The following is a 14,302-nucleotide window of genomic DNA, read 5'->3' on the forward strand; positions in this document are numbered from 1 at the left end:
ACAGAACGGCCAGAGCAGACACCTGACCCTTTATCGTAGCCAGCGCCAAACGCTGATCAACACCCGTTTGAAGGAAAGACAGCACACGGGACACCGAGTACGTGCGGGGTGAAAACCCCCTGGACTCACACCAGGCAAAATAGGCCTTCCAAGTACGGTAATAAACCTTCCCCGAGGAAGACTTCCTCGCGTTGATTAAAGTATGAACGACCTCCGGAGAGAGACCCCTCTCCTTCAGGACCTCGGTTTCAACAGCCAGGCCGTCAAAGCCAGCGACTGTAAAGCAGGATGGTATATCGGTCCTTGAGACAGTAGATCGTCTCGAAGAGGCAGACGCCACGGGGCGTCGACCGCCAGATTCACGAGGTCTGCGTACCAGGACCGGCGAGGCCAGTCCGGTGCCACAAGAATCACCGTGTTGCGTTCCGAGTGTAACCTGCGAAGGAACCTGGACAGCAACTGAATCGGTGGAAACGCGTACATCAGCCTGTACTGATGCCACGGGGCCACTAACGCGTCCGACGCGTCTGCCCGAGGGTCGCGCGTCCTTGCCACGAACCTCTTCACCTTGTTGTTGAGGCGAGATGCAAACAGGTCCACTTCTGGAAGACCCCACTTCGCGCACAACGTCTGGAAGACAGCCGGATGGAGAGACCATTCCCCCTGATCCAGGGTCTGGCGACTCAGATAGTCCGCCTGCCAGTTCTCCACTCCCGGAATGTGAACCGCCGTTATCGCCGGGACATGAGTCTCGGCCCAAGACAGAATGTCGGCCACTTCTCGAGCCGCTCGGGCACTCCTGGTGCCCCCTTGGTGGTTGATGTAGGCCACCGCCGTGGCATTGTCCGTCTGCACCCGAACCGGGCAACCCTGCAGCCGGTCCGTCCAGCGATGAAGACAGAGCCTTATCGCACGCAATTCCAGAATGTTGATCGGAAGGGAAGACTCCCCCTCCGACCAAGTCCCCTGAGCGGACAGAACGCCCAGAACTCCACCCCAGCCCGACAGGCTGGCATCCGTGGTGATCACCGTCCACGAGATCGGACGAAACGACTTGCCCCCGGACACCAACGGGGACTGGAGCCACCACAGAAGGTTTTCCCTGGTGCGAAGACTCAACGAGATTTGAAGATCCAGAGATTGAGGTCGCCCGTCCCACCTGGACAGGATCTCCGCTTGGAGACCCCGCGTGTGAAACTGTGCGAAAGGAATCGCCTCGAAGGCCGAGACCATCAATCCCAGACATCTCATACACGTCCGCAGAGACGAGTTCGGAACGTCCCTGAGGGACCTGACTTCCTCCCGGAGAGTCCTGAGTTTGTCTTCCGGCAGGAAGACCTTCGCCTGCACCGAGTCCAGTATCATTCCCAGATAGGGGAGACGAACCGACGGACTCAGTGTCGACTTTGGAAAATTTATCGTCCAACCAAACTCCTGCAGAGTTTGCATTGTGACAGACAGGTCCTCCTCCAGACCTTGTCTGGTCGCAGACCGAACCAGAATGTCGTCCAGATACCCCAGGACAGAAACGCCCTGGGCCCTCAATAATGCCAGAACCGGTGCAAGCACCTTGGTGAAGACCCGCGGAGCCGAGGCGAGACCAAAGGGCAACGCCACGAACTGGTAGTGATCCTCCGCAATGGCAAAACGAAGGTACCTCTGATGACCCTCGAATATGGGGATGTGAAGGTACGCATCCTTCAAATCGATGGAGGCCATGAATTCCCCCGGAACCAGGGCAGCCACCACCGACCGCAGGGATTCCATGCGGAACTTGCGAACCCGCACAGAGTGGTTCAGAGCCTTCAAGTCCAGAATCGGACGAACCTTGCCCTCCTTTCTGGGCACGGTGAACAGATTGGAATAAAACCCCCGAAACCTGTCCCGATGAGGCACCGGGACCACTACTCCCTGAGCCCTCAGGTCCCGCACCGCCAGGTGCAGATCCCGCAGGCGCTCTGGAGACAGTTGAAGATTTGAGGGAAAAAATCTGCTCTCCGGCCGAGAGAGAAACTCGATCTTGTAACCAGATCGAACGATTTCCAGAACCCATCTGTCCCGCACACGGGCCAACCAGGGCTGAAGAAAACCGAGCAAGCGTCCCCCCACCCCAAAACTGGGTGAGGGCGCCCCTTCAGGCCGAACTGTTATGGGCTGCAGGTCCGGATTGGCCGGACTTCTGTTTCCCAGACCAGGGCTTCTTCTGAGAGCCTTGACCTTTGAACGGTTTGCCCTTGTAGTGCGGCCGAAAGGCACGAAAGGACCCCTGAGGGGGCCGAAAATTTGCATGCTTCTTCCCAGAAGCCCCCTTAGCCTTGGGGAAATGGGGCAAGAGAGTGCTCTTACCCCCGGTGATCCCCTTAATCAACACATCCAGGGACTCCCCAAAAAGGCGAGACCCATCATAAGGCAGATTGGCTAAGGTCTTACGTGAAGATTGGTCCACCGACCAACATTTTAACCAAACCAGGCGGCGAGACAACACCGCCACGCTGTGCACACGTGCAGCCAACGGAATCAAGTCCAGGTCCGCATCACACAGATACATGACACCCTGGTGGATCTGATCCACCATATCCAGGGTCGCCGCCGAGGCCGAATCGGCCACTAGGACGCGCCTAAGCATCTGCGTCCAACTTGCGATCGCCTGGGCCGCCATGAGAGAAGCAAACAGAGCCTTAAGCATAGAACCCGTAACAGAATAAGTATGACGGGCAAGAGACTCCAGTCTCCTATCCGTGGCATCACGGAAAATTGCATGATCCACTGGTGGAGGCACACACCACCTTTCATCAGTGGAAGGCGAGAAAGGATAACGCAGCTTGAATTTACTTGGTACCGCAAAAGGTTTGCGCAGATCGCGCCATTGATCCTTAACGGCGCGCTGAAAATCAGCATTGCAGGGAAAAACCTGCGGCGTCCTGCGTTTTCTCTGCGTCCCATAAGCCGCCAAGGCAGCGGAGGGACACACTTCGTCCTGCAAACGCAGCGTTTGCTTAATGGAAGCAATCAACTCATCCATGATTGCAAGCTCTTCAGGCGAGCCAGGGGGAGAATTATCGACCCCCTCAACTTCAGCCTCCACCTCAGACCCCACTAGATCAAGAGAGGAGCGGGACCCCGATAAGGAGGTCCCTGCCAGAACAGCCCCATCACCTTCACCCTCAGAATCAGAGGACAGAGCAACTCTGGGCCGTTTAGTAGATTGAGCAGCCACCAGCATTTGCACCTGAGCAGCAAGGCCAGCCACAATAGTGGCTAAATCCCCCCCTGGGGGGGAAACAGCGGTCCCCTGGCTTTCCACCAATACTGTAGGAAATTTGCCCTCCTGAGAATCCATTGCCCCTGTAATGCCAGACAACCAAGGGTTAACTGCCCCTTTTTAGCAAGCGCGGCAAGCGCAGCCCACCGCACCACACTCAAGCACAATGAGACCCCCACAGGGAATATGCAAACTGAACACAGGCAATGGATAGCAAGAACAGAAGGATAAAACCTGAGGAGACCCTCGCCGCTGCTGCTGCCTCGATCGGTGTTCCTGGAAAGAGGAAGTGATGCTGCCAGGGCGCTCTATGTAAGCCTATGGAGGCTACAAGAAAATGGCCGCCATGCATGTAAACCATGCGGCCGGAGCGGGTGCAGGCAAAATGGCGTCGTTTGGCGCCGAAAACGCCGCTCCACAGTGCATTAAAACACATATTACAATCCAATATAAGGATACATGTTAGATCGCCGCAGCGATCGCTGTATATGCCCAAACATGCCAAGAAAAAACATGCCCCACAGCACACAGCTCTCACACTGCCCAGCCTGACACACACAGTGTCATACAGCTCCCCCCCCCCCCCCCTTGCAGCCCACAGCATGCAGCCGAGAGATAGGGAGACAAGCAGTGTGAATAGAGGCAGGTTACACAGTCCCAGACTGACACCCCCCCAGACAGACAGGTCCCCACATAAATACACTTACCTCACATGGCGTGGGGAACCCGCACAGGCGAACAAGCCGCTGCACATGAGGCAGGGAGAGTCGCAATTCAAGACGCACAAAATGGGGGTTAAGAAACCGCACAGCGTCCAGTGAGGTAGCCACCTCACCAATCATCCCTGCACCGAACAGGGATGGGTCGTTCACTATGCCAGGAGCGTTACCTGGCTGAACGCTCGATGGCAGACTGGGAAGCCACTGACCCACGACCTGCGACCAGGGGGATCAGCCCGAGACCCAGTCCGCATGATCCTCTTCATCAGAAGAACTAACGCTGACAAAAGAACAGCTAATAAAAGGTAGAGAGAAAAACTGAAACAAAATATTAAAAAGAAGAAAGAGTCTGGGACAGAAAGTCCCAGCACAGAGAGAGCCAGCCACTCCTGACAAGCTAGACATTAAAACTGAGATATGGTTGCAGGAAGTAGGAGGGTATTGACTGAGGGGACCACCCCTTGAGGGTGGGATATGTTAAAGCTTTATTGTTAACATATTCTGTTGCCTAGCTACTCCTTCGGAGCAAAGTCTAATACCCCATATGTGACGAATATGAAGAGGCGGCGACTGTCGGAGGACGTAAGAGAAACTTCCCTCATCTCCTCTTGGGGAAGGAGATTGACAGGCAGGAAACCGCCATTAGTTTACTGCTTGTCAAACTCCCGGCCACCACAAGAGGGCGCCAGTTCCCCGTTCTCTCACTGAAGAAGGCCGAAAAGCCGCGGCCTCAATTTTCAGACGGCGTGGAAGTCCGTGCACTCGGTGAGTGGTTGGGGGGGGGCGCAAAAGGAACGGACACCTCTTGGAGTGCACCCCAGGCGCCAGGTCGCTAATTCTAGTCGCCAATGCGACCTGGCACCCGGGGTTTGTCGAACCCTGGAGTAAAGGGCTTTGTAAAATATTAGAGCCTCTCCCCTATTCTATAGAGCAGCAAGAAGAGATCCCGGGGATAACAGAGCAATCTAAACTCTCTGGAAGACACAACAGCACAGTGTAGGGTTGTGTTCTAGTGACATCAGGGCTACACTCAGCATTACCCATGATCTCACCTGAAGGAGTGCCACCTTTTCCTAGGCACTGGGGGAGCCAGTGTTGGGACCTTGTTGGGAATCAGAGCTCCCTATGTCAGAGTGTGTCCTCCTCATGCTATTTCCCAGGTTGACTTCAAACAGGATACCCTTGTCAAAGGGAGTACAATTAGGAGACTTCTAAAATTGCCATCGACGATCTCCAAATATCTTCCATTACATGGAAACCCGAAAGTTATCAGTGAAACCAATGCCGGATGTCCCAATGTGTGGAGAGAAAAAAAAAAAAAAAAGGAGGACGTAATGTGTGACCTATTTCGCGTTTACGGAGATCCTGGTGACAGGAATGCTGGGGTTATGACTACATTGGCATGATGTTAAGCGCTTTGGTAATGGTCATCTGGGGAGTTTGCATTGCATGTGGGGGCTTACAGCGATGTTACAGCCTCACCCCTCCCTCTCCAAAAATTAAAAAAAGACAGCAGCTACACATACTGTACACATACTGTAGCTGCTGACTTAATATTAGGACACTTACCTGTCCTGGAGTCCAGCGATGTCGGCACCGCAGCCGATGTTTTCATCGGCTGTCGGGTGCTGCCACCGCCATTGCCGGTAAGGGAACCCGGCAGTGAAGCCTTGCGGCTTCACGGGCGGGTCCCTCCTGTGCGTGCGCGAAGTGCGCTGCACATTCGGATTGGTTTGGTGGTGGGGGAAGTAGGCGGGGGCCAAACTTCTGAGGAACGGCGCCGCAGGCCTCGTCTCCTAGAAGTGGTGAAGGGTACCTGTCAAAAACAGGTACCCGTTCCCCCCTGAAAGGTGCCAAATGTGGCACCGGAGGAGGGGAGGAAGCAAATGAGCGGATGTTCCACTTTTGGGTGGAACTCCGCATTGAGCCCTGATAAAGGCGGCCCCCAAAATGTGTTGACAGTTGTGGAATGGGTGCTGCCACCGCCATTGCTGGTAAGGGAACCCCGCAGTGAAGCCTTGGTGGGTGCCTAATGCGCATTCGGATTGGCTCGGCAGCGGGGGAGGGAGGTGGTCAAACCTCCGAGGGACAGCGCCGTGGCACCGTCTCCCGGAAGTGGAAAAAGGGTACCTGTCAAAAACAGGTACCTGTTCCCCCATCCCCCCTGAAAAGGTGCCATATGTGGCACTGGGGGGGGAGCAAATGAGCGCAAGTTCCACTTTTGGATGGAACTCCGCTTTAAGGAGTCAAGCACAGAAGTTTGTCTATTCATTCATCATGGGTGCTCTTTCCTATCTGCTGTGCAAGATCCCACAATTCATCTACTACACTATGGCCCCTTTCACACGTATGGACCGTTTGTCCGTTTTTCATCCATCCGTTGACGGATGAAAAACGGACATCAATGCATTCCTATGGAAAAATGGACGACAACAGATGATCATCCAGTTACATCCGTTTTCATCCGCTTCCGTCAATATCTGTACACACCATCAGATTATCGAACGATCTGTCGTCCGTTTTTTGTGGCATGCTAGTCTGATGCGAAAAGTGAAGAGCTTATTATCATACGAATTTTCCCGTACCACAGAATTCTACTCCAGAAGTGATGTCATGTGTTGGATTGTTTTGTATGTGTTCTTTCATCTCTGGGCATGCCTAGTCTTGCTCTGAAGATATTTTTCCGTCGAAAACTGTACTAATGAGAAGAAAATCGGACGTTGTGTTAACGGACGATAAAAATTTTATAGCCTGCACATTAGGATTTTTTCGCCCGAAAAGTCGGAGTCGGCTGTCGAAAGCACCATGCTAACAAACTGAAAATCGACAGATCGGTCGTCGGATGAAATTTACCTTCAGATTTTCTTATCGTGTGTACGGACCTTAAAGCTCGCTACACACTATACAACTTTTGTTGTTAGATTTACCTTCCAACTATGTAGTGCAAGGGCCTGCCTGATTGCATATAAATTGAGAGTGTTTAGGTCTGACCTCATATTATATGTTTTTGGTAAATTTAAAGGAAAAAAATCTAAAGAAAATTGTATAGTGTGTGTGCAGCTTAAGGTATGCATGTGTTACTGGTCAGATCAGAAGGTAAAACCAGAGGGGAAAAAAGCCTATAAAAGAAAAGTAATGCAGCAACCAAATCCCAAGATTGGGAAGCTGCAATAGGTTACATTTTTTGGTTTTGGGTTTATTCCTGCTTTAAACTGACAAATTATTTTCAAAAACAAAAAGACCAAAGGTTACCTGCTCAATGGAAAGGGATGCCGGCCTTAACTCTTTAACGCCTCGGTATTTATTGCTGTACAGCATATTCAACTCCACAAACAGCTGTTCATACTCCTCTTCTTTCTTCAATCCCAGAATCTCACAGAAGAAGCAGCTTGGATTTATCACCTGGACGGGAGTCACATCATTACCTGTCACACATACAGCACACCAACCACAGACTAAAACTGGATACACACTATCCAACTTTTGTGGTTAGATTTCCTTCAGATTTACCTTTTCTATGTAGTGCAAGGGCCGGCCAGATTGCATACAAATTGAAAGTGTTTAGGTTTGACCTCATATTATATGGTTTTGGCAAGTCTAAAGGAAAAAGTCTTCAGAAAATCTTATAGTGTGTATGGCCCATAACTAAGGGCTCCTTTACACAGGTGATCCAATCAAGTCCGCCTGTCGGTTTTTCAGGCAGATCCGACTGGAAGGTCCGTGCATTCCAACAGACCAGCGTGTGTAAATAGACTTGTGTCCGTTTACACCTGTCTACCCCTGGCCTGCTAAAAAAAAAAAATAATATATATAATAATAATAATAATAATAATAATAATAGTAACGACTGTTTGGACGGAGCAGATCAGATGCAGTCGGGTGTAAAACAATGGAGTCTGCTTACTCCAGGCCGCCCTTAGAGCAGAGTGGGCTCTATCCTCAGCTCACAAATCCCCTGCTGATTAGAACAGAAGACGCCTGTGTGAAAGGGCCACGAAGTAATGAAAAGCATGCTGCTAAACAGTAGGATTCATCGAGAATGGCACAGCTGAGCATTAACATAACTATACATGTGAATCCAGTTTGGGAGGTATAGGAATATACAAAAAAAAAAAAAGTCTATAGGTCCAAAAATATCCATGGCAGCGCCTCAATGAGACTGAAGTGATCTCTGCAATATATAAAATGACACAGCAGAGGGCGCCAACTAAGTGCAGCATATAGGAAAAGACTTCATTAAAAACAAAAAGTGGTAACTCACAGTGTGCATAAGGATAACAGCTTGTCATTCACCCAGCGCTGCTATCTATTGAGCCTCAGTGTGTCTTCAGAAGCCAGGAGGCAGATGGCACGGTCAGGAGCTCCGGCCTCGCTCTCTACGTTGCGGCCCTCCCAGGTGAGATGTGGCAACACTTCCAGTTTTGTGTAGTCCATGCGCTCCAGGATTTCCAGCTTCGTTTCTGGTGTCCTACACAGCTCCTGACAACGGCATCGGCTTCCTGGCTTCTGAAGACACACTGAGGCTTTATATTTAATAAAGTAACCCCAAAAGTGTCAAAAATGTCAGTCAAGAGTCCGATCTGTCCGCCGCAATGTCGGAGTCCCGCAAAAAGAAAACAAAAAAAAAAAAAAACGCAGATCGCCGCCATTATGCGTTAAAAAAAAAACATAAAAATCTCTTAATTAGTAAACGCAATAACTTTTGCGCAAACCAATCAAAATACGCTTTTTGTGATTTTTTTTACCAAAAATATGTAGCATAAAACAAATTGGCCTAAAATGTTAAAAAATTTAGATTTTTACATTTTTTTTGTGAATTTCATATAAAAAAAAATGTGAAAAATATTGTTATTTTTGCAAAATTGACGCTCTTTTTTTGTTTATAGCGCATGATAAAAAAAAAAAAAAAATCGCACAGGTGATCAAATACCACCAAAAGAAAGCTCTATTTGTGGGGGAAAAAAAGGTCAAATTAGTTTAGGTACAGCGTCACACGACCGCGCAATTGTCCGTTAAAGTCACGCAGTGCCGAATCGCAAAATAGGCCCTGGTTAAGCTGCAGAGCCACTTCACGGCACCCCAGTATTATCTGCAGTCCCAACTCTTTAATTTTGAGAGTCTCCTGAGATGTAACACATATAATATATATATATATATATATATATATATATATATATATATATATATATATATATATATATATATATATATATATATATATATATATACACACATACATCCAGGAAAGTATTCACAACACTTCCCTATTTTCACATTTTGTTATGTTACAGCCTTATGCCAAAATTAATTAAATTCATTATTTTCCTCAAAATTCTACAAATACCCCATAATGATAACATGAAAGAAATTTGTTTGAAACCCTTGCAAATTTAATAAAACAAATACATAAGTATTCACACCCTTTGCCATGACACTCAAAATTGAGCTCAGGTGCATCCGGTTTCCACTGATCATCCTTGAGATGTTTCTACAGCTTGGAGTCCACCTGTGGTAAATTCAGTTGATTGGACATGATTTGGAAAGGCACACACCTGTCTGTATAAGGTCCCACACTTGTGCTGGCCATACACTGTACGAAAAATCTTTCCAACATCGAACACTCGGCCGTGAGAGCGGACGATCAAGCCATCATATAATGACCGAATTTTGATCGATAAAATCGTTCAATGGACAAAAATGAATCAGTTTTTAGTTCAAATGTCGAGGCTGTAATTGGTGCTGAAGGTGCTTCAACAAAGTATTGAGCAAAGGCTGTGAATACTTTTTTTGTTTTTGCAAAGATTTCAAAACAAACTTCTTTCATGTAAATGTAGAATAATCTCATAAATGTGAATCTATCCATTATTACGGTGCAAATACTTTGCCAATGTGCAGTATTTTTTTTTTAATTACAGTACAGCGAAGTGCGTTAAAAATGTGCTAGTAGAGTGCTACTTTTCTAAACAGAAGAAAGTTAAAAAATTTAAAAGGAGACCTTGGTCATTTAACCTGATAGCTCTCCATCAGTCATGTAGCTCTGTATGCTGCAATAAGCGCTCGGTCAGGCACTGTAGGCTAGAAATCGTGGGCTGCATTCTATGAATAGGCCGGGGTGTGCATATTCCAGCAAAAATGGCATGGAGTGTGCATGGTGTTAAAAGACCGCTGCGCAAATACAGTGCGACATAAAATATTGCAACAATTGCCATTTTATTCTCTAGGGTCTCTGCTAAAAAAAAAAAAAAAAAAAATTATATATACATATATATATATACATACATACAATGTTCGGGGGTTCCAAGTAATTTTCTAGCAAAAAATACCAATTTGAAACCTGTAAGCAACAAATGTCAGAAAAACGCCTAATCTTTAAACAGTTAGGGCTCTTTCACACGGGCGTTCAGTTTTTTTTGCCCGATCAGGTCCTTTTTTTTTTTTTTGTAACGGACACGGATGTCCGTATGTCCGTTTTTCATCCCATCCGTTTGCGGATGAAAAACTGACATAATGCATGTCTATGTAAATACGGATGTCTGCGGATGACACCACTGACATCCGTTTTTGCTTCCGTTCCGTTTTTTGAAAGGAAGAAAAAATAGGGTTCTCCCCCGTTCAAAAAAACTGAACTGAACTGACAAAAAACGGATGTCAGAGGATGATCATCCGATGACATCCGTATTTACATAGAGATACATTATGTCAGTTTTTCATCCGCAAACGGATGGGATGAAAAACGGACATACGGAACGCCCGTGTGAAAGAGCCCTTAAACTGTCCTCATTTACAGACCGAAGTTCATGCCTATGATCTGAAAGAACCAAATGATACAATGTTTCTATTTATCTCAGCGCTGAGCAATGTTGTGATAAACTTTGCCAGCTGCCTTTTTTTTTCCCCTTGGATTGCTGTGAGCAGAGAATGGTTCTGCACTGAATTATGGAAATGCCGGATTAAAATTGTGAGGGGAGCGATTTTTTTTATAATTTATCGTGTAGCTTTCATTTATACTGAGATTGAATTACACAAAGGTGGATTCTATTAACTAATTAGGTGATTTCTGAAGGCAACTGGTTCCATTAGATTTCAGTTAGGGGTATCAGAGTAAAGGGGGGTGCATACAAATGCACCCCACACTCCAGATATATTCGTAAAAAAAAAAATGTTAATACCATTTATCATTTTCCTTTCACTTCACAATTATATGTTCCATTTTGTGTTGATCTATCACATAAAATCCCAATAAAATATATTTAGGTTTTTGGATGTAACGTGACAAAATGTGGAAAATGTCAAGGGGTATGAATACTTTTTCAAGGCACTGTAAATTGGCCCTTAAGGTGATGTCAGGTTGGGGAGGAGTGGAGATGCAGAAGTCAGGAACTGGAAAAAAAAGAAGGATTTGCTAGGAGAGGAAGATGTAAAGGATGACTGGTATAGAGGTTATAATATGGACACTGCCAGACCCTCATCACAGAACCTCTGTGGAAAGATTATATCTATAAAGAGTTTTTGTTTTTTTTTTACAGCAAACAGTATAAAGAAGAAGATATTTCAAATGGGAAAGGTGCTTTAAAACTCTTACCTTCAGCACCGATAACTCATACATGTTTGAGTTCAAATGTCTGAAGTCACTTCACTGAAATTTCTTAAAACTTCTGTAAAACAGAAAAACAAATACATATAAAATTAAAACTGAACACTGCAAGATCAGAGTCACCAGTATTGCTTATGGTCTCCCTGCAGCTGCTATTTCACAATTGGTGACTTATCCTGACCTATTCTGCGCGGTCTCTCTATACAGAGGCGGCCATCTTGGTAGAGGCAGGGCTTTGCTTCCTCTCACCAAAGCCTCGAGCAAGCAGAACAGTGAGTAGCAAAGTAGAGACATCACTAAACCTCATACCAAACTCCTACTAAGTCAGAGGAAGCAGTGCCTTAGATCTCACACTGCAGATATACAGCTATGAGACCACAGAACTGGATTGCCTAGGCACCCTCACATATTGAGAAGCTATTTTTTTTTTTTTTTTTTAGGAGGACTTCCAGAAATAATGTGCAAGGTATTTCTTTAGGCCAGGGCTCAACAAACCCCAGGCACCAGGTCGAATTGGCGACTAGAATTAGCAGCCTGGCGCCAGGGCTACACTGCAGCAGGTGTCGTGGACCCCGCCCGCGGGTGCGTGAACTCAGATGCCACGCCGGCCAGTAATCGAGGCCGCGTCTTTGCGGCCTGCTGTATGAAGATGCTTGCATCGGGAACTGGCGTCCTCCTGTGGTGGCCGGGGATGCAACAAGCAGTCACTGGCGGCGCTGAGGGTTTCCCCAGCCTGCTCTCACTGCTCGGAGAGGAGGTTGAAGATGTTGAGGGCTTGATCTGGTGCTCTGTCCTTACCGATGAGTGGACAGGGAGTGTGGGGCAGCTGGTTAGAACAGCCTCAGTTCCATTTACAACCCCACAAAGATGGAAACAGTTTTTTTTATTCCATTAAAATTATTTTTTTACTTTCTCCCTGTCATGCCACACAGTCGAAGACCTCTTTCACACGGGCTGTCCGATCAGGTCTGCCTGTCAGTTTTTCAGGCAGACCTGATTGGTTCCTCCAGTCTACACTATGGAGGGGCGGATGTCCGCTGACAACCGCCGCCATCCGATCCTGTTGGCCAAAAACAGACGGATGGTGGTCCTACTTTCCATCCGTCTGACAGATGGAATCAGATGGTATCGGATTGAAATGGGCAGCCAGTCCATTTCTATCCAACTGCCCCTTAGGAGAGCGGGACTGTGTCCATGTTCGCTCTGCATAGCAGAGCGAACAAGACCTGTCATCCACCTGCTCAGCAGGGATTAGCGGAAAAATCCAAGCTGAGCAAGTGGATTCCGCTTAGCGGAGGGGAACATGTGAAAGGGGCCTAAGGTGGAATGAGTTACTGGATCTTTTATCGCCCCCAACTTGCTGCAATGTCCTTCCCTAGTGAGCCACTGCCCATCACACCATCAAGCCAAGTACACATGGGCCGAATGCTGGATAACAGCCGGTTTAATAAAAACTGGCCACCGTTCGGCCCGTGTGTATGGCAGCCGGTCCGACAGAAGCACGCCATTCGGCATGCGTAGGGAAAAAAATAGCCTAGCTGGCTCCTAGATTCCAAGCAAATTTGTCAAGCCCTGTCTTAGGCACATTTAACACTTCTAGATGATTTAAAGGTGAAGTTCACCTTTAGAAAAAAATAAAAATAAATGCACATAATTCTGTAGGTAACAAAATCTGCATTTATTACCCAGCATACTGGACCAAAGAAGTGGTACTGTACAGAATTCATACATACAGAATAAGACCCAGCATACAAGGAAAGAGTAGCGGTACTGTGCAGAGTATATAAAAATGTAAAATTAAATCATTACTTGAAGTCTTACAAAAAAAAAAGAAGCAGAAACATAACAGAAAAGCAACACATGCATCTTTTCACGTCTTAAAATGAATCTGTGTTGTCTATACCGGCCAAAGTAACAAGGGTCACTTCAAAGTGGATCTTGCAGTCTGCAACAACTAGGACCTATATTGTAGTCCACCCACTGAGGAATGAAAATAAAAAAAAAAATAGAAGATGAGGTTATGCAAGCGTGCAGATGAGATTCGGGATCCTCAGCATTCCTAGAGTATCTTGAGGATGCCATTTCACCCTCGCCTTGATGAACAGGCTAAAAACTGAGACCGAAGGTAAATAGGTCTTCCTTTTTGTTTTCCGTTAGGCTTAGTAATTTAGGTGGGAGGCTGCCATTTTATACAGCAGGTCTTCCTGCTGTGCAATGTAAGTTCCACTTTAAAGCAGACCTCCAAAGTATATGCTTACAGTTTTTTCACTCTCCTGCTGCTACATTCAGCTGCCAGGAGTGACAAAAAGTTAGGCAAGTATTGATTTGCCAGACTAGAAGCTTAAACAATGCTATGCACTCCCTGTGTAAATCGAGTGCCACCCGCTCCTCCCTACACGGTAGATACGGAAGATACAGGTTCCTCTCTGCCACAAACGAACAGGCTGCTGCCCCTCCTCCTCCCAGACGCAAAGGCTGCTCCTCCTCCCTGCCGCAAAGGCACAGGCTGCTCCTTCTCCTCCCTGCCGCAAAGGCACAGGCTGCTCCTTCTCCTCCTCCTCCCTGCCGCAAAGGCACGGGCTGCTCCTTCTCCTCCTCCTCCCTGCCGCAATGGCACGGGCTGCTCCTTCTCCTCCTCCTCCCTGCCGCAATGGCACGGGCTGCTCCTTCTCCTCCTCCTCCCTGCCGCAATGGCACGGGCTGCTCCTTCTCCTCCTCCTCCCTGCC

General features: G+C 47.6%; 1 protein-coding gene across 1 annotated transcript in view; it reads right to left on the minus strand.

The window, feature by feature from the left end:
* The window catches only part of TDRD12 (tudor domain containing 12), a 146,052-nt gene extending 134,442 nt beyond the window's left edge, over positions 1 to 11,610 (minus strand). The window contains exons 1-2 of the mRNA XM_082271054.1: positions 11,564 to 11,610; positions 7,234 to 7,383 (exon numbers count right to left, since the gene is read on the minus strand). Of these exons, the coding sequence (XP_082127180.1) occupies positions 7,234 to 7,383; positions 11,564 to 11,587 (174 nt within the window). The 5' untranslated portion in view covers positions 11,588 to 11,610. The remainder of the gene's footprint in view (positions 1 to 7,233; positions 7,384 to 11,563) is intronic.
* Positions 11,611 to 14,302: the final 2,692 nt, after the last annotated feature.

The sequence above is a fragment of the Pelophylax lessonae genome (assembly GCF_965119305.1).
Source record: "Pelophylax lessonae genome assembly, chromosome: 10".
NCBI lineage: Eukaryota > Metazoa > Chordata > Amphibia > Anura > Ranidae > Pelophylax > Pelophylax lessonae.